Source organism: Diospyros lotus, chromosome 1, assembly GCF_014633365.1.
Source record: "Diospyros lotus cultivar Yz01 chromosome 1, ASM1463336v1, whole genome shotgun sequence".
NCBI classification, from domain to species: Eukaryota; Viridiplantae; Streptophyta; class Magnoliopsida; order Ericales; family Ebenaceae; genus Diospyros; species Diospyros lotus.
In genome coordinates, this window is record NC_068338.1 from 40,980,161 (window position 1) to 41,006,281 (window position 26,121).

General features: G+C 37.5%; 2 protein-coding genes across 7 annotated transcripts; both read left to right on the forward strand.

Moving 5' to 3' along the window:
- Positions 1-213: 213 nt before the first annotated feature.
- On the forward strand, positions 214-25,656 carry LOC127799930 (uncharacterized). 5 transcript variants are annotated; one of them, XM_052334228.1, is made up of 7 exons: positions 18,138-18,432; positions 20,038-20,186; positions 20,857-20,929; positions 21,018-21,111; positions 22,636-22,752; positions 22,844-22,901; positions 24,862-25,656. In XM_052334228.1, the coding sequence occupies exons 2-7, from the start codon at positions 20,121-20,123 to the stop codon at positions 25,327-25,329; spliced, it is 876 nt and encodes a 291-aa protein (XP_052190188.1). In that variant the 5' UTR covers positions 18,138-18,432; positions 20,038-20,120; the 3' UTR covers positions 25,330-25,656. The 5 variants fall into 5 exon arrangements, with proteins under 5 accessions (XP_052190195.1, XP_052190210.1, XP_052190188.1 ...); XM_052334257.1 differs by having other exon boundaries at positions 18,139-18,432; positions 20,038-20,131; XM_052334235.1 differs by lacking the exons at positions 18,138-18,432; positions 20,038-20,186; positions 20,857-20,929; ... (2 more) ...; positions 22,844-22,901; positions 24,862-25,656 and adding exons at positions 214-540; positions 1,667-1,739; positions 1,828-1,921; ... (1 more) ...; positions 4,102-4,159; positions 5,509-6,357.
- LOC127799917 (probable protein arginine N-methyltransferase 3) lies at positions 7,195-17,649 on the forward strand. Of its 2 annotated transcripts, XM_052334218.1 has the most exons (8): positions 7,449-7,630; positions 7,912-8,068; positions 8,562-9,065; positions 9,198-9,295; positions 10,913-10,991; positions 11,080-11,340; positions 11,428-11,595; positions 16,762-17,649. In XM_052334218.1, exons 1-8 carry the CDS (start codon positions 7,593-7,595, stop codon positions 17,221-17,223), a joined length of 1,767 nt encoding a protein of 588 aa, XP_052190178.1. In that variant the 5' UTR covers positions 7,449-7,592; the 3' UTR covers positions 17,224-17,649. The 2 variants fall into 2 exon arrangements, with proteins under 2 accessions (XP_052190168.1, XP_052190178.1); XM_052334208.1 differs by lacking the exon at positions 7,912-8,068 and having other exon boundaries at positions 7,195-7,630.
- Positions 25,657-26,121: the final 465 nt, after the last annotated feature.

Below are 26,121 nucleotides of genomic sequence, written 5' to 3' on the forward strand. Positions count from 1 at the left end.
AAAAACATCAATTTACTATATATAAATAATAGATTTACAAAATCAATAAATCATCTGACCAATGCCAACGAGGCAGCGACCAACCATCCATCAATCCGAACCTCACATTCTCATCTCACGGGCATCCTACCTGGTTGGTGCAACCTATGCCAATGTGGTAGTCAAATGTGCGACGCTATTATTATTAAATTAATTGTTGGTCCGAAGAAGTCAAGTCAGTCGTAATCGTGTGCCAGTGCCAGTGGCAGTGCCGCAAAACCAGATTTCGCCGTCTCTGAAAATAAATAAAAAGCAAAGCATCTTCGCAATCGCATCGCATCTGGAAATCGGATCGTTACATATTGCGCGGAGAAGAGATCATAATCGCTAATGATTAGAGAAAGCAATAATTACTGTGTTCGATTCGCTTCCACCTCGTCTCGCGCTCACTTTTCCTCCTCTTCTTCCCACTTTACTCTTTTCTCTTAACTGTTTTTCTTCCAATTTCAACACTCCGAATCTGACACGATGAAGAAGAAGCTCGACACCCGTTTCCCCGCTGTAAGTCTTTCACTCGCTCTTCGTCTTTCCTATTATGCTTCTTGTTCAACTTTTTGACGGTTAGGGCACTGTTGTAGTTTTGACTTTCGTGATTCTTGCTGTGGCAATTCTGATCTGATTTGCGGTAGGGATGATTTTTTCTACTGGTATTGAAGCTCTATGTGTGATTGCAAAATTTTTATTTTGTATTTCCCGGACTCAAGTGCGATTGGGGGTATGCTTATTCTCTTCGTCTTGCCTCCGCATCTGTTCTAGATGTTTTGGTGCCCTACTTCTTCTGGTATATGTGCGCGCGCTTGCTCGACTTAGGTTTGGAGGATTATTAGTTTTGCTGCTTCATCAAGGGTTTGAGGTTGGGAGGGTAATCTATCTTTAGTTTAGATAACAAATTGTCTACGTTCCTTCTTCCCAGCTAGGCTCAGTTTAATTAGTTGGTCCTTTTCTAATTTCTATAGAGTTATTGTAGTTCAATTCAACATGACTCTGGGTTCAGGCTGCGTAATTACCATGCACTTACCGCCGGTCATTTTAGAGTCTATTTTTACTCCTGAACTCGGCTCTTTGCTTTTGGAATTTTCTATTCTCCTTCAATGACCTTGAATTCATGAGACCTAGCATTTTAAGTTTCCCTTCCACCAGAATATCTACTATGAGCTTCAGCTGAGGAGACCTATGCATCTTTTAAATTACACTAGGTCTAGTATGTAGAGTTACCAATTCCTTTTTCATCCAGGTGATCTTTACCTTGTACTGTACTGATTCTATGGGACATTGTGATGTGAATTCTTATTTAGCTCTTAATTTTCTGATATGACACTTTATTGCCCTCAAAATATAGTCCTTTTGATAATGCTATATTTGGTTTCTATGATGCATGGGTGTTAAGGTAAAATATTATCTGGATTGAAAAAGGTACCTTTCTTTTTTGGATAGGTACTTCTGTTTTGCAATAGTTAGGGTATTTATTTAGGAATCAGGGAAATGAGAAAAAGATCAAGTCATCTGAGTTTGAATCATTTCATGTATTCTGTCCTGATAATGAATGGGATTTTTCTTCTTTTTGGGGAATAAGTAGAGATTATTGAATATTATTCTTGTTATCTAAAGGCAACTTTTACCTTGTCAGGCTCGGATTAAAAAAATAATGCAAGCTGATGAAGATGTTGGGAAGATTGCCATGGCAGTGCCTATTTTGGTTTGTAAGTATCTGTGATTGGTTTATCCATTTTGCCTCAACAGCTATTTTGTGTAACTTTCCATCAGTTAATTTCTGCTATTCTGATGCAGCTAAAGCTTTGGAATTATTTTTGCAAGACCTTTGTGATCGAACATATGATATAACTATTCAAAGAGGAGCAAAGACAATGAGCGCATTGCATTTGTAAGTCAATATTTATGGCCTTTATGCTTTCTTATCTTTCCTAGTTAACAAGCATTCCCCTTATTCAAAAACAAAGATGTTGTCTCTACGTTAGGTTTGGCTTTGCAATTTTATTCTAATGAATTCTAGTACAATGTATGGTTTAGAATGTTGGGTGATTAGGTACCAACATGTAAAGTATAAGCATAGCTGAGATAAAGGATGTTATGGTAGATGTGTAGCCATACAAGAAAAAAAAAATAAGAAATGAAAATTATACGTAATAAAGTTGGAGTGGCACCACTTAAAGATATGTGAGAGAGGCGATTAAGATGGTTTATATGTGTGACAAAAGATCGATGGACACACCTATGAGGCAAGTGAATGAAATGGAGGAAGATTATAACAAAAGTGAGAGAAGACCAAAGAGACTTGGTGAGAAACTATAAACATGACATAGGATATAATAATCTTACAAAGGATAGGGCCATAGATAGAGCTAGTTTGAGGTCTAGAATTCATGTAGGCAACTTTGTCTAGTGAGATTAAGGCTTGTGATTGTTGTTGTTCTCAAGAAAATGAGACTAACTTGCTAACCTGTTGAGGACCGGTGGATTGCCATTCTATTTTGGAGAAGCAAAGTTGGCATGAGAGACCCTTTTGAAAGTAGGTAGCCATGGGGTTTTACATGGATTATTAAATGGGGATGAGGACCTAGTTGATGACTTTCTTGAGCTTTCTTTCATCAGTGTTTGAATTTTTTTGAGTTGGCATGAGAGATCCTTTTGAAAGTAGGTAGTCATGGGGTTTTACATGGATTATTAAATGGGGATGGGGACCTAGTTGATGACTTTCTTGAGCTTTCTTTCATCTGTGTTTGAATTTTTTTGAGTTGGCATGAGAGACCCTTTTGAAAGTAGGTAGTCATGGGGTTTTACATGGATTATTAAATGGGGATGAGGACCTAGTTGATGACTTTCTTGAGCTTTCTTTGATCAGCGTTTGAATTTTTTTGAGTTGGCATGAGAGACCCTTTTGAAAGTAGGTAGTCATGGGGTTTTACATGGATTATTAAATGGGGATGAGGACCTAGTTGATGACTCTCTTGAGCTTTCTTTCATCTGTGTTTGAATTTTTTTGATTGGGAGGGTATAGCCATGATTTGTCCTTTTGGGTTTTATCTAAGAAGCTCAAACTTCTTCTTCATCCTTTAATGCCTAAGATAGGTGTAGTGGAGGAATTAAAGGATTTTAGGCACCTATTTTCCTAGTGGACAGTGCGCATAAGATTATTTGCTAAGGTATTATCCTCTTGGTTGATGGGGTTATTGGGTGTGATATCTGGATGTACATAATTCTTTTTGTGGGGATGGTTCAATTTTAGAAGTTATCATGATTTCCAACGGTCGTATGGCTTTTCCAATTTAGAGTAATATATTGGCTCTGCTTTGCAAGCTTGATGTCTAAAGGTTCATGATCATGCTTTTGGGGGATTTCTTTTTCTTGTAATGTAGAAGATGGGCTCTTAAGCAAATTGGAGGCGGGCTCATTTTTGTATTTCATTAATTTATTTTGTTTTGTTTTATTACTTTTTTTTTGGGGGGGGGTGGGGGGGTGGGGTGGGGCGGGGTGTTAATGGGGTCCCTAATGGTTTCTCTGATGGTACTAGGGTTCAGGCAAGTTGATCATTTGTAGCCTTTTTCTTTTCTTTTTTTTTAATGATGGCTGCTTTGAGCTTTATGTTGCAAAAGGTTGAGAGGTTAGTACGAAATTCCATTATGTGGAGAAGAAGGGGGTGAAGTGGTTTCAGCATCCCATAGTTTTTCCTTTTTTCGCTAATGGTACTCTCTTTGTGGCGCTGCCAACATATATTTAAAGATTTTTCATTATCTCCTTTTCTTCTTTTCCTGTTGTATTTTGTTTTTCCTTTTCTTTCCATCTTCTTACCTCTCCATAATTGAATTTCAATCAAGTTCTGTGCCTTAACTGCAGAAAGCATTGCGTCCATAGCTATAATGTGTTTGATTTTCTGAGGGAAATAGTTAGCAAGGTTCCTGACTATGGTCATATTGATGCCACTGCTGAGGATCGGATTATGTCAAAGAGAAGGTTGGGGAAATGTGGTTTCCTTTTTCTTCCTTGATTATTGCTCCTTTTATATTCTCCAGGCTAACTAGATATGGTGTTTATGTGGCTTTCCAGGAAAGCTGCAGCTGATGAAGTCAATGATAGTGATGAAGATTCAAAGAGGACTAGGATGGTAATAATATCCTGTACTCTTCAGCTTACAACATAGACATGCCATTTTAAACCACTTCTGTAGCCTTTTAACATCTTTCTGTGAATCATTATTTGAAGCCATAAAAATTCTTAATAACAGCATGTAATGAACAGCCTAGCAACTGCCCCCACCAAAATAATAATAAATAAATTAGTAAATAAGAATGGATCTAAAGAGAACATTTATCAGGACTTCTTTTTATCTTTTTCCTTTAAACAATTAGGTACAAGGACGACAACAACAATCCCAAGCCTTAATATCCCACTTAAATGGGATGTATCTTCCATGCATCTCGATCCATGGTCATATCTTCTATGAGGCCATTATATTCTATGTAATGTCTTAGAGGTTCCCACCAAGTTTTTTGGGTCTTGCTTTATCTTGTTTGCTGCAAATTTCCTCCATTTCATCCCCTTGTTTCATAGGAGTTTTTATAGGTTGTCTTCTCATATGCCCAAATTATCTTAGTGGTGACTCTTTCATCTTATTTTCAGTAGGTGCTACTCCAACCTTATTACATATGACCTTGTTTCTTATTGTCATTTCTTCTATGGTCACACATTCACCGTAATATCCTCATCCTGGCTACAATTATATTCTGTGCATGTTTGCACTTAGCTGCTTGGCATTCTGAGCTCTACAACAAGTTCTTATAGTTGTTAGATGGTCTTATAGGTCATTTAATATTCAGTAAATACCATTTCCATTGGTTTTCTTCATCTTTTAACCTTGCTATCTTTGATTTTGCCATTGTCACAAACCAGCTGGTGTGCCACACCGAAATATCTCGATTAGTTGTGTGCCTATTTGTTGCATCCTTGGTGCTTTAATGTTGTCTGTTAGTTTGAATGTGAACATAAATCCAATTGAAATGACATAATCACTGTTAAGTGATTAAGTTTGGATATCAATCTATGATTCAACTTCAATTTTATCTGGGGTTTATCATTACATTCAAGCTCAGATCTCAGAGGTTGTAATTTAATTGTAGGTGAAATTTAAATATTTACAATCCCATGTGCTGTATTGCATCCTTTGTGTTCTAATGTATTTGTTTAAGCTGCAGTATACTAACTAATGCACCAATAGGTGTGCTTCTGCATTTCACCACACGAAAAATGTGTGATGAAAAAAGTATATGAACCCTCTAGCAAAAAGAAAAGAACAAAAAAACAGTATACGGATCAGGAGAAATACATCTTATTGTTGTCTGTGAATGAAATAGACAAGTTCAAATTCATTGGTGCATGTTAAGCATAAAACTAAATCAATAATTAGAAAGCAACTAACATTTTTTTTCTTCTCTCCTGTTGCACCGCATAACCCAGGCAAGCAGCAGTGGGAGGGGAAGAGGAAGGGGTAGAGGGAGAGGCCGTGCCCGTGGCGTCCGAGTTTCGTACCGGGAACCTGATGCGGACGTTGACTCATGCAGTCCTCGGCACGCCATCAAGCAACATCAGAGTCCCGGGAGGCCTACGGACAATGGTTTGGAGTCAAACGAAACAACAATGGAAAATGTTAAGGTTCCTGATGATGCCAATCCAGAAGTTCGAAACTTTGATCTGAATGTGGAATTGAATGAGAATAAATTGGATGAGAATACAGATAAAACATCTGCTGCTGCTGCAGCCGGAGGAGCTGCTTCCACATCATTGAGTGGGCCTACTGAAGTAAGAGCCGAGGACTATCCTGGCTGGCCACTTTCTGAGATGGACAGAATGGCCATCGACCCTCTTCAGTTTGCACATCTCAATTCCAGGTTGGATGAAGATGAGGAAGATTATGACGAAGAGGGTTAGTTAATTATGGCACAGAAGCTTCTCGGGCATGCTTAATCAGCTGCAGCATCAAATGTCCATCTCACAGCTCGATGAGACAAAGTTTAAGATGGAGAATATAATAAGAGAGAAAGATGAACTCTTTCCTTGAAAGAGGATAGGTTTTTATGTGCTATTTGGCTTTTTTATGTAGCTGTATCATGAATGTGGTTATCATTGCTCACGGTAGCCTAGGTTAGCTTGTTCCAGTTGGAAAGGAGATAATTCAATTTGTGTGTTTGAAACTCCTAATTAACAAATAGGAAGAATATGGCAGTCTTAACAGAGCTAGTTACGCAAGCTTATCAGTCTAGAATCTTGCCTGATGTTCCTGTTCAATAATATGCTTCTTCATATCTCCATCCATCCATCTGGAAGGCGATTTAAGTGATTGTTGTTGGAGTTGCAGTCTGCACAGCATGCAGCATCTATTCTATTGTGTTCGGGATCTGTGTGTGGCCCTATCACTTAACAAGTTTCTCGACGGTTCATTGGCGCTTCTTCCACTTGGGAGTTTCCTTTTTTTAAGAAGAAAAATTGGGACAACTTGGTTGCCATAAAAGGAACCAAATTCTACTACATACGACAAGATTGAAGCTTTAACTTATGTTAATTTTCATAATATTTAATCTTGAAAACAGATTTTTAAGGCAATTTAACTCAATTCTGTTAAAGTTACAGGAGACTTTTTTTATTCTCTCTCTCTCTCTTTCTCAAATTAAGCATAATTGAAAATTTTCAAATTTGTAAATCAAGTGGTTAGAAGTTAAAAGGCTAATTGTATTAAAGTTTTGACTCTTGACATGTTCACATGAAATCAATGCAGAAAATGTTAAAAAATTTTCTCTAATAAATAGAGATAATTCAAATAATTCAAATTTTTAAATGTAAATTCTCGTATCCTCATTTTATTAATTTTTTTTTAAGTTATTATCTACCCATATAAATTATATCAACGATCATTTAACTGAAAAAAAAAATTACAACAGTCAAGTATTTTTAAAAAATCTAAGAAGTAATGGTGTCTTATAAATACTTTTTTAAAAATCTTTTTACTTATAAAAAGCTATAAGGTGTTTAATTTATTAATGTAAAAAAATTCTAAGAAGTGGTGGTGGTTAAGTTACGTTTATAAATATATATATATATATATTTTTTTAATATCTTTTAAGGCGTTCGTTCAGTTTAAAAATTATACTGCCTATGCCAAAAGAGCACGGTTATGTTTGAACCATGCCAAAACAGGTGTCAGACGTCACCGCATGGGTTTAGGGTTTTGAGGCGTATGTGTGAGCGTGTAGGGTCTAACGAGTAGTCACTGTGGAGCTTTCCGCCGGCGAAGAAGATGGCAGAGAAAGAAGAATTGGTTTATGAAGAAGAAGAAGAAGAAGACGACGACGACGAAGGTCAGGACTGGGGGGATTGGAATGCCGATGACGAGGAAGAGGAAGGGGGAGATGATTCGATGTCTGATTTAATGCTCTGTTTGTTCTGCGAGTCCAAGTACAGTTCCTCCGGCGAGCTCTTTGAGCACTGCCGATCTGTTCATCACTTCGAATTTCATGCTATCAGGAGAACTCTAGGCTTGGATTTCTATGCTTCCTTCAAGCTCATCAACTACGTCAGGTCTCAGGTAAAAATCAGGAAAAACAAATAATCTGGAAGGCAACTTTTTCATTTCCTTTTGTTGTTTTCTTTATCGGATGGGGAAGTTTGATTTCTCACGTTTTCTTAGGATTTAACGCCAACCAAACAGAGTTTGTGCCATCCATTCCTCTTGATTTATAGGATTTTTAACGCAAACCAAACAGTGTTTGTGCAATCATTTTGTCTCAGATTTATAGGATCTCTATACTTAATTCGTTAAATATTAATTTGTCTGAGTTATCCATTTGGGATGGCACTCAACTTCAGGACGATAACAAATCAATTCTGGATAACCACGAGGATGATGCTGCAAAGTAGGACAAGCATCTACTTGACGTTTATGTACATACACGACAGTGTACGTGTCCAAGTACTTAACATGTGCCTATGCCCTCGGTTGAACTCTGGTTCCTTGGCTTCTGAGGCTCATTAGTTGCTAACTTCCTTTTTGTCCAAATTAAACTAACTTCGAGTATTTTTTTACTGTTATGCATAAAAACTTCATAGTGCAGGTATATGTACTGTACATGCTGTGCTAAACCCCGGTTCCTTTGCCTATGGTTTAGGGATTATTTCTTTGATCTGGCCACATGGTAGGTGAAGAATGAGTATATGATAAGGGCCTCTTTGGTACCCATTCCGCTTGTGTTCAATTTTCATTTTCAAAATTTTAGAAAAGAAAATAGAGAATGACATTTAGTTGTTTTCATTTATAAAAAAGTCAAAACCTATTCTCACAAAGGAAATAAAAAAAAAGAAAAAAATATTTTTAATATGCTAAAATGCATTTGCATTTCTTTGTTAGCACAATGTTTTAGTGTAGAGGTTTCATACGTCGAATGTTTGGTTTTCAGGCACCTAATTACAAGTTAGAAATGTTAATTGCTTGAGCTTTGCTTGCTTGTATCTAATGCCAGGTAGCAGAAAACAGATGCTGGAGCTGTGAGTTTACCTGTTTGTCAAGGCAAGATCTACAGAATCATTTACATGAAGCGTCCAGTTCTGAAGTTGGTACCCTTCCTTGGAGTGATGACAAATATCTAAGGCCTTTTATACAAGATGATCCACTTTTATACAGTTTTAGTGATAATTATGAACCAGAAGATGAGGATACTGCTACAGTTGATAAAATTACTGATCTGGTTACTTCTGAAAGTATTCACATTGCTGATGCTAATAGAAGCGAGGAGATTGCCTCCACTTCTAGCAGTTGTTTGAGCATGATAAATCCTTTGGAGGAGGCAAACAACAATGGTGCCATTGTAAAAGAAAATGGTTGTTTGTGTGATAGAAAGTTAAAAGATGAGCATTTGGGAGTTTCATTTGCAAAAGTGGTTGCAAATGAAATTAAAAAAGTGAATAAGAATTATTTTGGGTCATACAGTTCATTTGGGATCCACAGGGAAATGATAAGCGATAAGGTACAATGCTGAATCTTGAATTTTCTTTAAGGATCTTTGTTTGTTTTTTTTTTTTAAATTCCTGCAAGAATGTTCTAGGAAAATGGAAGTTTATTGTTTGCTTATAGCAAATCAGCTGATCCGGTTTTGTAGGTAAGAACGGATGCTTATAGACAGGCCCTCTTGAATAACCCTTCTCTCCTTCATGGTGCTGCTGTTCTGGATGTCGGATGTGGGACTGGCATACTTAGGTGAGAATTGCTCTTTTTATTTTTTATTTTGAGAATTTGTTTCTATTCCCTGTCCTTATGTTTTGTTTCTCTTTTTGGTTTTGTTTATAGTGGTAGCAATGGTAAGGTTGTTTCTCTGTGAGTGGAAGGTTGTGGAAATAATTTTCTTTTCTTTTTCTATGGAAATAATTTTTCACTGTGGTATAAACTGTGATAGCTGACCCCACTTAGTGGGATTAAGGCTTGTGATTGTTGTTGTTGTGGTATAACTTGAAATATTGATGTCTGTTGTGCTGGTTTTGTATTCCTGATACACAATCCTTATTATCTTTGTTTGCACTAGTAAACATTCAGGTCCTACAATGAATTCAATCCAAAAAATAACTAGTTTCAGTGACTGGAAATAAGCAAAAAAAAAAAAAAGGAAAATAACTAATTTTCTGCACAGGCAGAATTCAGAAACACCATATTAAAGCCTGATTTGGTACTAAATTTCTTGCTTTTATGGATCATGGATAAGAAACCACTTGTTTTGCTTGTGGACTAGTCGACTAGAAATGATCAATTTATTCAATAAGCAACTATGGAATATAAAGGTCAAAAACTGAATATAAGGAATATAAATTTAGTAAAAATAAAGGTGTGGATGATATTATGGTGGGACTTCAAAATCAAGTTATTTTTACAAAAAATCAGCATAGATATTTGGAGTTGGTTATTTAAAAACAAGGGAAAATTGTTAAGGATGTTACTCATAGAGAAGTGCACCCAACGTTCATGTGATTATGAAAATTTTAAAATATAAATTCTATTAGATGACTATAAGTTCATTTTGTTATATGGTACAAAATGTTGGATAGTTGACTATTGACGTGTAAAATATGAGTGTAACCGAGATAAAGATGGTACAATGAATTTGCGGCTATACAAGAAATGACAATTAAAAAAACAATTTCATAATAAAATTAGAGGGATGCCTATTGAAGATAAAATGCAGAGACTTGGTTAATATAGTTTGAATATGTGAAAAGAAAGCCAAAAAATAAATTTGTGAAGCTAGTAAATGAAATGCAAGAGATTGTAGTAAAAGAAATATAGGAAGACAAAAGAAAACTTGGTGGAAAACTCTTAGACATGACATGGATATAATGGCCTTGATATAGCTATTGAAGGGCTAGAAATTATGTAGCAGATCTTGCTTAGTGAGATTATGGCTTATGATGATGATGCTGATGATCTGGCATAACTATCTATTTGAAGTGGCTCATTTTGTACCAAAGAGCCTATGTATGATCCACAATTGTTGATTTGTCTATATAAATAAATATTTATTAGATGCACATCTTTCATATGGGGGCTTCACATGTCGAACCTTTTCATGTCAATCTATCTTATCCATTAAGGCCATGTAAATTTGTCAATAGGCATTAGATATTGGCTCAATTCTTGGTTTATTGGGAGATGATTTTTTCTGTATGCTTGTGGTACACATTCTTCGATAAATCTATCACAGTACTGCAAGTTGAATTAGCCAATCATCATAAGTACCATTCTAAATATACCACCTGAATTGTTAATCTGTTCCAAGTATTGGATATTAATATAACTATTTCTTATTTTTCTTCCTATTTGTGCTAGTCTCTTTGCTGCCCAAGCAGGTGCTTCAAGTGTAATTGCAGTTGAAGCCAGTGACAAGATGGCTGCAGTTGCAACTGAGGTGCTGCTTCTTATTTTTCTTGGCCCTTTCTTCATGATCCTTTTACTCTTTTTCCCCTTGAAAACCCTTTTGGTTTGGGAAAATGCAGATTGCAAAAGGTAATGGCTTTTCATGGGCTGGAAACCCAAATAATGGGACAAGTAGATCCACTGGGGTAATAAGGGTGGTCCAGGGAATGGTTGAAGAGCTTGATAAGTTGGAATGTATTCAACCTCAGAGTGTTGATGTATTATTGAGTGAATGGATGGGCTATTGCTTACTTTATGAGTCAATGCTGACTTCTGTGCTTCTTGCACGTGATCGATGGTTGAAGCCTGGAGGTGCTATTCTGCCAGACACAGCTACCATAGTGAGTTCTCTAGATCTTTTATTAGCCTTTATTAATCTGGTAGGTGCTTCTCTAAGTTAACTAAACAATCCTGGAATAATTTTCCAGTTCGTCGCTGGTTTTGGCCGGGGTGGTACCAGTATTCCATTTTGGGAAGATGTTTATGGTTTCAACATGTCTTGTATTGGCAAGGAACTTTTTGAAGAAGCTGCTCGAATCCCAATAGTTGATGTTGTTGACAGTCATGATATTGTAACCAATTCTGTGGTTCTCCAGGTTTGGCTCTTTCTTTAGACTATTTGTTTCCAGTGTGTGAATCATGGCTATGATACCTATTTCAAAGTGTCTTTCATTATACTATATCACTGTAGTTAGAATCTTACGATTCACGATTCGAATAGTACGATTCAACTCGATTCATATAGAAATCGAGTCAAATCTATAGGGTGAATCTAAAATCCCTTAGAATCGTACGACTCAACTTGATTTATATAGAAATTGAGTCGAATTTATAGAGTGAATCGAAAATCCCTTAGAATCAACTATGAATCGGACGAATCAACCGTGAATCGCATGAATAGCACGATTCGTCCGATTCCTCCAATTCGTGCGACTTCGTCTGCATGTGCGCTTTAATCAAATATTCGTTCGATTTGACTATCTTTGAAAACAAAGAAAATGATGAAGATGATGATGCTCTTGAACTTAAAGATGAAGATGATTGATAACTAGTGAAGATTATGGACAATGGAGTTTATTATTAACCTTATAGTTGTAGTTTTTTTTTTTTTTTTTTCTAGCTTGTTATTTTGAAAGTGGTTTGGTTTGGTGCAATTTGAATTTAAAGGCAACATGAATATACTTTTTCCTTTTGGTATGATTTTAAACTTAGCAAATATATTTAGAAGTTTATTTATCTATTTATATTTAAAAGAATTGATCATGGTGGACACATTATTTATTTTCTATGGATATATATTATTTATAGTTGAAATTGAGAATGTTTACCGAATCTTATGATTCGATTCGATTCTCGATTCACAATTCATAAAATAAGGATTTCGATTCTCGATTCGAATCTCAATTTAACAACTCTGTACTATATGTGTCCAATATATATCAATTATCGCTACAACACATATTTCAAAGTGTCTTTCATTAGAGTATCTGTGTCCAGTATACCAATCATTGCCACTATACCTCCCCACCTAGAGGGATTAAGGCTTGTGTTCATTGTTGTTGTCTGTTATGGCTACAGTACCAAACTACCAATTTTGAGTGTCTTTCATGGTGTGCAATTTATTCTAGCTTAAACTAATAAGCGAATGACTGTTTATCTCCAATCACAATTAAGGACCAGTTCCATGTTGGCTTCTCCCTCACCTGAGGGATGGGAAAAGAAAAGTTTTGTTCAATTTTGCAGCAATATATAGCATGTAAAGTAACATAATTTGGTAGATTGGTTAGAATTTGTAGTAAAAGTTTCTTAGGGCACATGCCATCTTCAAGGATCTACACAAGATTTTACAATTCACTACAAGTTTTGTGATGCAGTTCTGAACATTGGTTGTGGTCATATTAGGCAATTGCTGCCATGGCTTTACTCATGAATCTTTAAGGGATAAACGTTTTTTTGACTTATTTGGAGGCCATGATGTTAAAGAGCCAGTGATTTTTGATTGGACCCATTCATTATCTTTTAGCCATACCCCTGGCTTTTCTTTCCCAGTTTGAGGTCTTAAATTCTGTTAAAAAGCAATGCTTTAGCTTTTATTTGATTTATTTCACCCAAGTCTCCAAAATTTCTATAAAATTTTAATTGCAAAACTTGCTTAAGAAATATTTATTGGTAATTTAAGACTTGTTTGAGGGGATGAGTTTACTGAAAAATGTCTTTCTATTCTTTACAGTTTTCCAAGTTATTTTATGCTAGAAATTTCACCCATTCTGGATTTTACGATCCTACAGTTGTCCTGTTTGAATTTCTATAGGAGAGTTTTTATACCTCTTTATAGGGAGCTTGCTTGTAACAATCAACTCATTTTGTTGTAAAAGATTGGAAGAATATCTATGGGTTCTTTAATACACCTAATTATGTTGCAGAAGCCCTTGCATAAGGTGTTGCATTGATTATTCATCTGTTTTTAGTTCATTCTTATCCTATTGCAGAAAAGGTGTCTTCAACGGTCTGCATGCCTGGGGTTTGCTCTGTAGTTGATAGAACATAAAAATCTTTGCATGTACTTTTTTCTGTGTTCTCTGAATATATTTATTCATGCCTGAGCTTACCAAAGAAAGGATTGTTGAGGGAGATGTCACATGCAAGGGTAGCTATGTAATTGTGCCCTTCTATTCTGTTAGGATATTTTCTTTTTTGTCTTTTCCCTTTTTGTCTTGTAGCTTAAGCGGTTAGAGTGCCTTGTCCGGTAGCTAATGTGAGGCTATGTATATTAAGCCTTAGCTGTAGGAAGGGCTATGATGAATGAGAATGAATTGAATATTGTTGTTTCTCTCCTAATATTTATGTCTTTCTCTTGGTTACCTTCTCTCCCTTCCATCTAATCTCTCCCCCAAATTCTTCCCTTAATCTTCCCAAGTCCCTTTTCATACCCTAGCTCGACCCTATGGGTGTGTCAATTGGTATCAGAGTCGGCGTCCTTGGAAGTCGGACGAAGGTGGGTCGAATGACAAGCACGCCAAAGGCAATGCGAATGGATGGTGGGTCCACCGACGAGCACGCCGGAGGCAATGCGAACGGCGGTCGTTCACGATTGTAGCGGACCTCTAGGTGTCGAAGGGTGATGCGGACCTACAAGCGTTTGCAATTGTAACGGACGTTCCGTTGTGATCATGAGTCATGCGGAGGTGAAACGGACAGCCTAGGGGGTTGCAACTAGAGCGGAAGACAGGTGAGGGAGTTCTGTCAGAGTTAGTGAGGAAGGGGTCACAACCAGTGTCAAATGCATTAGGTGATTAGTTGTTGTCAAATGAGGAAGGACTGGAGGTGAGGATGGCTAAAGGCACAAGGACGAAACAACTAGAGTCGAGGTTGGATGCCTTGGAAGCGAGCCTTCGACAAAATGATGAGTAGGTAGATGAGAGGCTGGAGACTGTTGAAGCTAGGGTTCGACACACCCAAGTGGAAGTCAGCCACATCCGAGCAGATGTGTTGCTAATGGAGAGGAACATCCAGGAAGAGCTTTCGGGTTTGAGCCAGCAACTGAGTGCTGCCCTTGCCATCTTCTCCCGACAGCCCAATGCAAGCCTGCCAGTGGATTTTCCTCCTCGAGTCGCGGCAGCACCCATTTTTCCTAGATCGAGGGGTCGGCCACAAGTGGAAGAATGGACAAAGTATGCTGCTGAAGGGTCTCTTTGGGGATCCCTAACAAACTAGAATAATCCCCCTACGCTGAGACTCGAAATCCCGATGTTTGAAGTGGATAAACCCTGTTGGTGGGTCAGACGTTGCGAGCGTTTTTTTTTTACCACTACTGAATAGCCAAAGGGAACAAGGTAAACATGACAGCTGCCTATCTGAATGATGTGGCAGATTCATGGTTTCAAGGGTGGAGCAAGCAGAAAACGGAATGGCGGTGGCCTAAATTTGTAGAGGAATTCTGTGCTTGTTTTGGGAGCGAGACCTAACTAATGTAGTGGAAGAATTTGACAAACTGAAGCAGGAAGGAATAGTGGAAGAATATCAGATAAGGTTTGAGGCTCTTAGGTCTATAATAAGACAAGCTCACCCGACTCTAGATGAACATTATTTCGTGTCTTGCTTCCTCAGTGGACTGAGTGATGAGCTAAGGCCAATGGCCAAAATACTGCAACCTACTTCAGTAAGACAAGCGGCAGAGAAGGCCCGTTTGCATGAGTTATCATTGGAGGCGTTTGTTAAGAAGCACGGTACTGTAACAAAAAAGTGTCCTTGAAGCAGTCAGGAACTGGGAGAAAATGCTTGGAGGGCAGCCTCAGATCGGACTCAAGGAAAAGAGAATCCTCAGGCAGCCAAATCTCCTATTATGGAGTCCAAGCGAAGGCTCATATTATGCTTAAAATGTGGGGACAAATTCAGTCTGAGTCACCAATGCAGAAGACAGTTGCTGCATATGGAAAGGTTAGAGGAAGACAACGACGGAGGTGAGCCAGCCGGAATTGGATAAGGAATTATGGATAAACGGTAGTAAGTTTCTTGGGGACAAGAAACATTTCAAAAGGGGGAAATTTGTAACATGCCAAGGGTAGCTATGTAATTGTGCCCCTCTATTCTGTTAGGATATTTTCTTTTTTGTCTTTTCCCTTTTTTGTCTTGTAGTTTAGCGGTTAGAGTGCCTTGTCTAGTAGCTAATGTGAGGAGGCTATATATATTAAGCCTTAGCTATAGGAAGGGCTATGATGAATGAGAATGAATTGAATATATTGCTGTTTCTCTCCTAATATTTCTGTCTCTCTCTCTCTCAGTTACCTTCTCTCCCTTATCCTCATCTTCTTACTGCTGTTTCTCTCCCTTCCATCTGATCTCTCCCCCAAATTCTTCTCTTAATCTTCCCAAGTCCCTTTTCATACCCTAGCTCAACCCTAAGGGTGTGTCAGGAGATTCTATATTCACCCAGGATTCAAATGATCTAGAAAATAAGGCCTTATTAAGAATGCCAACATCCTCATTTTTCCTTGCTTTTCCATTAGATTGATTTATTTGTATTCAAGATAGGTCTTTTCTCGAGTCAACTCCTAATGGATATAGTCCTAAATTCCTAACACTTTTTTGGGGACTTTTGTTCTATCCCTTTGTTGACATACTGAATCCTCCAAGCCTTTAGAAAGAGTTCTTTGCCAAACACTTGATGTTAGATGCCCTTATGGGAAGTTTTATTGCTTTATATGGGGGCTGTTTGATAGAATTGTGCTAAATTATTTATCATACTTTGAAATGCTAATGGTTCAATGTGAAAACTTTGAGATGAATTTATCAGTTGGGACTAAATTATTCTTAGTACTTTTGAGTTCTCTGGGTTAAATGTGAAACTGAGAGAATTTATAAGTTGGATTTTTTTTAATAATTTGAATTACTTATGGTTAAAATTTGAAACTTCTAGATGTTATCTTTTCAGATTAAATTATGTTTAGTTATCTTCTAGTACCTAAATATTTAATAATTTCTGATGAACTTATCTGTTGGATTTTTTTTTTATAGTTTTTAATTTCTTTCTGTTGGGATTAGAAGATAAGATTGTTTTCACCAAGCAATTAATAGATGGTGTTTTTGGAAGTCATTTTGATTATTCTTGAGATAAGGTAGTGGTGATTGTTCGTAGCCACCAGTGCATTTAATTGGTAGCTACTGATAGTCGGTCCCAAGTACTTACTAATGTCAGTTGTTTGATGCATAAATTTCATCTGGTTATTATTTGTGTGGTAATACTTTTTTTCTCTTCCTCTTAGTCATTTGATTTGCTGAGGATGACACACGATGAAATGGATTTCACTTCAAGGATTGAGTTGGAACCATTGCCCGATAATAGCCCAACAAATTCCTCTCCAGATGCAACGAGTAAAACAACCTGGTGTTATGGAGTTGTCCTGTGGTTTGAGACTGGCTTTACAAGTAGGTTTTGCAAAGAAATGCCAATTGTTCTGTCCACATCCCCATATACTCCCAGAACACACTGGTCGCAAACAATTCTGACCTTCCGGGAACCAATTGCAATGGCACTTGGAAAGCCTGATGCTGACAGATCCGCGGCTGTTGGTACTGCTGGCTGCCCTGCTTCAAAAATCCTCTCCCGCATCAGCATTGCCCGTGCTTCTGAGCATCGCAGCATCGACATCTCCTTGGAGATTGCAGGACTCACCCTTGATGGCCGAAAACACAGTTGGCCTGCCCAAATTTTTAATTTGTCATAGCTAAGCTGCCATTTTGCCGTATATTCTATCACGGAATAAGTGAAGTTGATTGTGCAGCCATGGTGTGACCGGTGGGCCTGTGTTGCCAAGAAGAGGTTTCATTTTATATTATTGGCAGGGAACTCAAATGGAGCTGCCTTCAATCAGATTCAGATATGCATACGTCACAAGTTGCTTGAAGGAACGCGGCAATAGCATTTGCACCTTGAGATGGTTTTCAAGTGATCTTGTTGCGAAGTTCATGCTAGTTGAATGGAAAAGTTTTTGTGTCGATTCAGTCGAACCATACAAAGAACGATATGTCAAGACTCTTTTGGTCACTGTTGGCAAGGTTTTGGAGAGAACAATTCCGTGTTTGTATGAACCTTAGCCGGACAAGGCTCAAATGGTTTATTAAATATTTCAGTAAAAATTGTTTTACCTTTTTCTTAATATTGAAAATAAAATAACCACGATAATTTCGAAGAAAGATTTGTGGAAGAGAATGAATAATAAATAAATAAGTTATGTTATTATTTAATCAAAAAAATCTTTATTGAAACATAATATACTGATTATCATTAATAGAGAAAATAAGAAATGTTATAAATTTAAAATTCATTAGATTTTGAATTTTGATTACACAAAATTATTATGTTGTTAACATACTAATTATCTGAGCGACGTGAATAATTTGAGAGAGGGCGCGTGAGTCTCACGGAAATGGCGCGTACACACCAACCCCTGTTAGCTCAACCCCTGTTAGCTCGCGTCGACATGGATAATATATTAATTCTTTTTGATTACATATATCCTGTTATTATTTTCTGATGGTAAAAAAGAGAAAATATTAGGAAATCGATATTTTATAATTATTATTAAATTGTTGGTACTGGGAAGGCATTCGTACATCGTAATCGTGTGCCAGTGGCGGTGCAACCAGATTTTGCCGTCCCCGTCCCTGAAAATAAAAATAAATAAATAAATAAAAAGCATCGCGTCGTATCTGATCTGAAAATGGGATCGTTGCATATTGATATCGCGCAGAGAAGAGATGATAATCGCAAATGATTAAAGAAAGCAATTACTGTGTCCGATTCGCTTCCACCTCGTCTCACTCTCACTTTGCCTCCCCCTCTTCCGACTTCACTCTTTTCTCTATTTTTCTTTCAATTTCAATGCTTCGAATCTGACGCCATGAAGAAGAAGCTCGATACCCGTTTCCCCGCTGTAAGTTTCTCTCCGTCTCTCTCTCCCCGTCTTTCCTATTATGCTTCTTATCCAACTTTTTGACGGTTAGGGCACTGTTGCAGTTTTGATGTTTCTGATTCTTGTTGTGCCAAGTTTGATCTGATTTTCGGTAGCGTTGAATTTTTCCACTGGTGTTGGAGCTCTATGCATAATTGCAAAATTTTTATTTTGTATTTCCTCAACTCGAATTCGATTGGGGGTATACTTATCCTCTTTATCTTGCCTCCGCATCTGTTCTAGATTTTTAGATGTTTTTGGTTTCCTAGTTCTTCTGGTATATGTGTGTCTGCTTGCTCGACTTGGTTTTGGAGGATTATTAGTTTTGCTGCTTCATCGAGGGTTTGAGGTTATGATTGCTTCTAGAACTTGTCTAGGTTCCTTCTTCCCCGCTGGACTCAATTCAATTAATTGGTCCTTTTGTAGAGCTAGTTATTTGGTTCCATTCAGTATGACCGTGGCTTCAGGCTGTGCAATTACCATACGTTCACCACTGCTGATTTTAGGGTCTATTTTTACTCCTAAAATCGGCTCTTTGCTTTTGGAATTTTCTAATGTAGTCTGAATCCCTTCAGTGACCTTGAATTGATGAGACCTAACATTTTAAGTTCCCCTTACACCAGAATATCTACTATGAGCTTCAGCGGAGACCTAGCGCATCTTTTAATTTACACTAGGTCTAGTATGTAGAGTTACCAATTTCTTTGATAATGCTATATTTGGCATCTATGATGCAATGGGTTTTAAGGGTAAAATATTATCTGGACTTGAAAAAGGTCTTTTTCATTTTTGGATAGTTGCTTTTATTTTGCCATATTTAGGGGATTGGAAAGGTCCATTTCATTTAGGAATCCGAACCTGACTAGCCTAACCCCTTGCTTTGAAAGGAAATGACAATTGTGTCTTTGTCAATATGGCATTTGAGTGGAAAGTTTGCCACATTCCCATAATTCCATCTATATCTTATTATGTTATCACATAACAATCTTTACTTGATGCAACTGTTTCATTTCAGATCTCTACTTCTACCCTTTGTACCTCTCCAACTAGCCTTCATTTTCAGACTATGAACCGTACAATGGGCTTTAACTTTTTTTTTTTTTTTTTTTTTTGGGGGGGGGGGGGGGGGGGTTATTTTGTCCTCCTTAACCTTTTTTTTCTTTGAGACTTCAACTTTTTATTGTCGTAATATTTCTGTTATTTAATATCTAGCAGCACTATTGAATTGATTTCTTTCTAAATTTAGTGCATCATAACTTTCATCTTGAGAAGTTATAAAGAAACTTTTTCAAAATGGTCTAGGTCTTTGGAAAGATTTTTCCCCTAATTATAAGGTCAGATCACAAAAAGGCTTTTGTTTCAAAAAGTGGATGTTGGTGCGGGTAATAATTGTGTTTAACGCATTCAAGTAAGTGTTGTGGGTGTGTGTAGGTCATATCTACTTTAATTATTATGCATCTAATTTTTCTTAATGCGACATACAAGAAGCCTCACTTTGCCCCCTGACCTGATCTCTCAAAACTGACATTGTGTGGGCAAGTTAATCCGAACTGATAAGTGACCGGCCATTACTGTCTATTGATACAGTTCATTCAGAAAGCAATCAGAGGCTGGCTGCCTTAGAGAGAGGGCATCAAGTTTGGGTACCACGTGAGGGGTCTTGCAGCAGCATGACTCCATGGTTTGCTTTGCGGATCAAGTTGTCTGTAGTTGGTTTGATATATGAATTTTTTAAGGTTTTAATACTTGTGGAGAATTTTATGAAGATTTTTTTAACCTTTCTTGTGAATTGAGTGCCACATCCAACCCAAGACATGATTCCTAACAAGCCCAGGATGATGCTTGGCATTGTTCATCTTCTCTTTTCTCAGTGTTTCTTAATTCTGGTGTATTTTAATGCTTTTATATGAAAACCATATCTTTTTACTGCATTCTTTTTACCATAAACACTATCCCACATTAAATTCTTCAAACTAATACTAGCTTGCTTGTATGTAGTGCTCAGAGCTGCCCCTAATTGTAGTTTCATTCTGAAACCACAGCCTCTCTGTTATTCCTTTTTAATCTAAAAAACTTCTGTATTACCAGCTTACAGCCTATCTAAGCCAATTAAAACCAGTCTTCGATAGATCTTGATATTGCTATGTTATAAAGTTTGGGCTTACTATATTAGGAGGGTAGTCCCTACTCCTGGTCCTACTTCATAATGAATTCAAAGATCCTCATACCTTCACAGGGTATTCTTGGTGTATGTAGAGAAATGATAAAAAGATCAGGTCATCTGAGTTTGAATCATTTTACATATTCTGTCTTGATAATGAATGGTAGTTCTCTTACTTTGGGGGAATAACTAGGGATTATTTAATATTTACTCTTGTTATCTAATGGCAAGTTTTACTTTGTCAGGCTCGGATTAAAAAAATAATGCAAGCTGATGAAGATATTGGGAAGATTGCCATGGCAGTGCCTATTTTGGTTTGTAAGTAGCTGTTATTGTTTATCCATTTAGCCTCAACAGCTATTTAGTGAAACTTTTCCCTTGCTTACTTTCTGCAATTCCGATGCAGCTAAAGCTTTGGAATTATTTTTGCAAGACCTTTGCGATCGAACGTATGATATAACTATTCGGAGAGGAGCAAAGACAATGAATGCATTGCATCTGTAAGTCAAGATTTATGACCATTTATGCTTTCTTATCTTACCCTGATAACAACCGTTCCTATTATTGAAAAGCAAAGATAGTATCTCTACATAAGGTTTGTCCTTGCAATTTTATTCTAATGAATTCTAGTGCAATGTATGGTTCAGAATGTTGGGGGATTAGGTACCAACATGTAAAATATAAGCATAGCTGGGATAAAGGATGTTATGGTAGATGTGCAACCATACAAGAAATGAAAATTATATGTAATAATGTTAGTGGTGCCTAACAAGAGAGGCAATTAAGATGGTTTAGACATGTGACAAGAAGATCAATAGATGCACTTGGGAGGCAACACATGAATGAAATGGATGAAGTTTATAGCAAAAGAGAGAGAAGAAGACCAAAGAAACTTGGTGAGAAACCTATAAATATGACATAGGATATAATGATCTTACAAAGCTAGTTTGAGGTTTAGAATTCATGAAGCCAACTCTGTCTAGTGAGATTAAGGTTTGTGATTGTTATTGTTCTCAAAAGGAGACTAACCTGCTGACCTCTTAAGGGTGGATTGCCATTCTATGCCAAAGAAGCAACAAGGTTAGCATGAGACACCCTCTTGAAAGAGGTAGTCAAGCACATGGGGATAAGGACCCTAGTTGATGAATTTCCTTGAGCTTTTCTTTTATTAGTGTTTGAATTTTGTTGATGGGGAGGCTGTGGCATGATTTATCCTTCTGGGTCTCATCTGAGAAGCTTGATTTGTTCCCTTCATCCTTTAATGTATAAGATGGGTGTAGTGAAGGAATTAAAGGATTTTATGCCTGTTTTCCTAGCGGATAGTGTGCATACAATTATTGCTAAGTTATTATCCAGTTGGTTGATGGAATTATTGGGGGTGATATCTGGATTTACGTAATGCTTTTGTGGGGCTGGTTAAACTTTAGAGTCTGTTCTGATTTCCAATGGTCGTATAGTTTTTCCCATTAGAGTAATATATTTGGGTCTGCTTTGCAAGCTTCTAAAATTTGGGGGATTTCTTTTTCTTCTGATGTAGAAGTTGGGCTGTTAATCAAACTGGAAGTGGGCTCATTTTTATGCTTCTTCAGTTCATTTTATTTTGTTTTGTTTTATTTATTATTTTATTTATTTATTTATTTATTTTATTTTATTTTTTTGGGGGGGGGGGGGGGCTAGTGGGGTCCCTAATGGTTTCTCTGATGGTACTAGGGGTTTGTAAGTTGATTATTTGTTTCCATTTTCTTTTGTTTGTTTTAGTGATAGGTGCCTTTTGTTTTATGTAGCAAAAGGTTGAGAGGAAGGTAAGTACAAGATTTCCTTATGTGGAGAAGAGGGGGTGAAGTAGTTTCAACTTCCCATATTTTTTCTTTCTTGGATAATGATCTTTTTTCTGGAGCTGCCAACATATTTTTAAAGATTTTTCACTATCCCCATTTCTTCTTTTCCTGTTGTTTTCCTTTTCTTTCCATATTCTTAGCTCTCCATCATTGAATTTCAATCTAAGTTCTGTGCCTTAACTGCAGAAAGCATTGCGTCCACAGCTATAATGTGTTTGATTTTCTGAGGGAAATAGTTAGCAAGGTTCCTGACTATGGTCATGTTGATTCCACTGCTGAGGATCGGACCATGTCAAAGAGAAGGTTAGGAAATGTGGCTTCCTTTTCTTCCTCGATTATTCCTCCTGTTATATTCTCCAAGCTAACCAGATGGAGAGTTTATGTGCCTTTCCAGGAAAGCTGCAGCTGAGGAATTCAATGATAGCGATGAAGATTCAAAGAGGACTAGGATGGTAAGAGTATCCTGTACTTCAGAACTTACAACATAGACATGCCATTATAGACCACTTCTATAGCATTATTAACATCTATCCGTGAATCATTAATTGAAGTTGTAAAAATTCTTAATATCAGCATATAATGAAGAGCCTAGTAACTGCCGCTGCCTCCCCACACACCCCCGCCCCCCCTCTCAAAAATAATAATAATAATAATGAGGAACAGTAAGAAGATTTATATTTGAATTTTAGATATGTTAAAAAATGTATTAGTCTTTAAGTCTATTTATATGCATGCATTTATATTTACAATATACACTTATATTGCTTTGAAACTGTTTAATAATGAGACAGGAATGACTAGGTAATGGCATATTAAGTTAAATTTTATAAAGGAAAAGTATTATTTTTAAAAATATATTAGGTATGGCAAAAATTCAAAATGGTATGTAGAAATATACCAATAATGGTGCATACTGTACACAAGCATTAATTCCACTAGGTGGGATGGCTAGATAAATTCTAACTCTCCTTTCTTTTTTTGTGTGTCTAAAATACACGTTGGGTCCTATGCGTACTATACCAATAAGAAATATGGTACACTGTTGGTGTGAGATTACAGTTATGGCTAATTTTCAAACCAACACCTTCCACCTCACACAAATGCAGTTAACCCAGCAACCCTGTTGCCTCCTTGCTTGACCTCGGTTAACCTAGCAAGCCTGTTACTACCTTCTTTGACCTCACTGTGGATGCTCCACCACCACCCAGTCTCCCTTCCTAAGACAGCAGTGCTGCTGCCACATCAATTCTGAGAACCAAAGCTTTATACAGGGGAGAACAAGAGCAGTGGGAAAATCACGGAGGCAATGAGAACAAAGGCCATTGATATGTGGTGACTGCCATGAGGGTGACCTCCACCTCCTGCCCATCCAATACTGCCATGGCTGCAAACTAGGGAATGGGAGGATGCTTGATGTTGCGTGGAACTGGCAAGAGGTGGTAGATGAAACATAGAAGCTCTTGCTATCCTCCTCCGTGGCTTCCCCGCTGATCACCTCCAATTCTGACTGAAACCACTCCTCCAACTTCACTCCTTGATATCAGCAGTCTTCCCCACCCAACAATAGCTCCCCCCCTCCCTTCTCATGGTGAGAGTTTGATCAGAAATTAGATCGTTGGGTTGGTGGGAAGTTGGGCTGAACCTACTTGTAAAATTAACTTCTTGTTTCATTTTTTTTATTTGATTGAACAGGGAATTGTAAGGAAATAAATCTAGAGTTTATTGATTTCAAGATCTTTTTTATTTCTGACTGTGTTCTGGGTTGGAATCAGACATAGAAGAAAAAAGCGAGGACAGGGGTTTGGGCAGTAGGTTGGAGGTTAGGTTGACTAAGTGAGAGGCCAAGGGGTGGCTAGGTTGGGGGAGCTGATGGCACTGTCATGTTGCAACCATGGTAGATAAAGTGAATTGCATATGGTGTATATGTCCTTACTGTATATTAATATAGATTTTAAGATTAAAATAGTTACTGGCACATAACTAGCGGGGGCAATTTTGATATGTAAAATGGTAAATAGGGATGTTGAATTTCATCATTAGATTCTGTTGAAAAATTATAACATTAGGGGGTCTTGTTAGCAACATTTCAAAATGAGGAAACTTGGTATAATTTTTGTAATATGATTGGGAGACCTTTCCTGTATCTATGCAATGTAAATGTCCAGGAGAGGTGACCCTAATTTAACCATAAGACAACGATCTTCTAGTAATATAGATATGAGAACTTGAGATGTGTTTGTTTTAGCAGCAGTATGTTAACCAGTGCACTGCAATCTTAAGCAAAGACCAAAGTACGTAAATCAGGAAATAGAGAAGTACAAATTCATTGTTGCATCTTAATTATAAAACCAATCAATCATTAGAGAGCTACTCACTTTTTTTGTTTTTTTTCTGTTGCACTGCATAACCCAGGCAAGCAGCAGTGGGAGGGGAAGAGGAAGGGGTAGAGGGAGAGGCCGTGCCCGTGCTGTTCGAGCTTCATACCGGGAGCCTGATGCTGACATTGACTCTTGCAGTCCTCGGCACAGCATCAAGCAACATCAGAGTCCTGGGAGGCATACGGACAATGGTTTGGAGTCAAACGAAACAATGAAAAATGTTAAGGTTCCTGATGGTGCCAATCCAGAAGTTCGGAACTTCGATCTGAATGTGGAATTGAATGAGAATAAATTGGATGAGAATACAGATAAAGCATCTGCTGCTGCTGCAGCCGGAGGAGCTGCTTGCACATCATTGAGTGGGCCTACTGAAGTAAGAACCGAGGAATATCCTGGCTGGTCACTTTCTGAGATGGGCAGAATGGCCATCGACCCTCTTCAGTTTGCACATCTCAATTCCAGGTTGGATGAAGATGAGGAAGATTATGACGAAGAGGGTTAGTTAACTATGGCGCAGAAGCTTCTCGGGCATGCTTAATCAGCTGCAGCATCAAATGTCTATCTCACAGCTCGATGAGACAAAGTTTAAGATGGAGATGTAATAAGAGAGAAATATGAACTCTTTCCTTGAAAGGTTAGGTTTTTATGTGCTATTTGGCTTTTTTATGTAGCCGTATCATGTATGTGGTTATCGTTGCTAACAGTAGTCTAGGTTAGGTTCTTCCAGTTGGGCTGGAAATTCAATCCGTGTGGTGAAACTCCTAATTAACAAATAGGAAGAATATGGCAGTCTTAACAGAGCTAGTTATGCAAGCTTATCACTCTAAAATTTTGCCTGCTGTTCCTGTTGATCAAGCTTCTTCTGAGCATCATATCATATTATCTATCTATCTGGAAGGGGATTTAAGTGATTGGCGGTGTTGCAGTATGCACAGGATATAGCTTCTATTCTCTGGTGTTCAGGGTGTGGCCCTATCAGTTACAATTTCAGTATGTTTTCCATAAAAGCACTTGACTTCTCTTAAAATAATAAATTAAGAGTCCTAAGTGAGACTCAGGTTGTGATTTACACCTTATGACAAGTAAATATGGTGTTTAGAGTTTAAACCTTAGGATGCCCTTTCTTGTGAGAGTTTTCGCTGGCCAGTTTTATGATTTTTGACATGAAAGATAAATCTGAAGTCTAATTCATAGTGATTGCGCAATGAGTGAATTCAAACTTAGGAACCCAAGTCGGCCATCACTCCTTGTTGATTATTAGGAATAAATTTAGAATTTGAACTTAGTGTGAGCA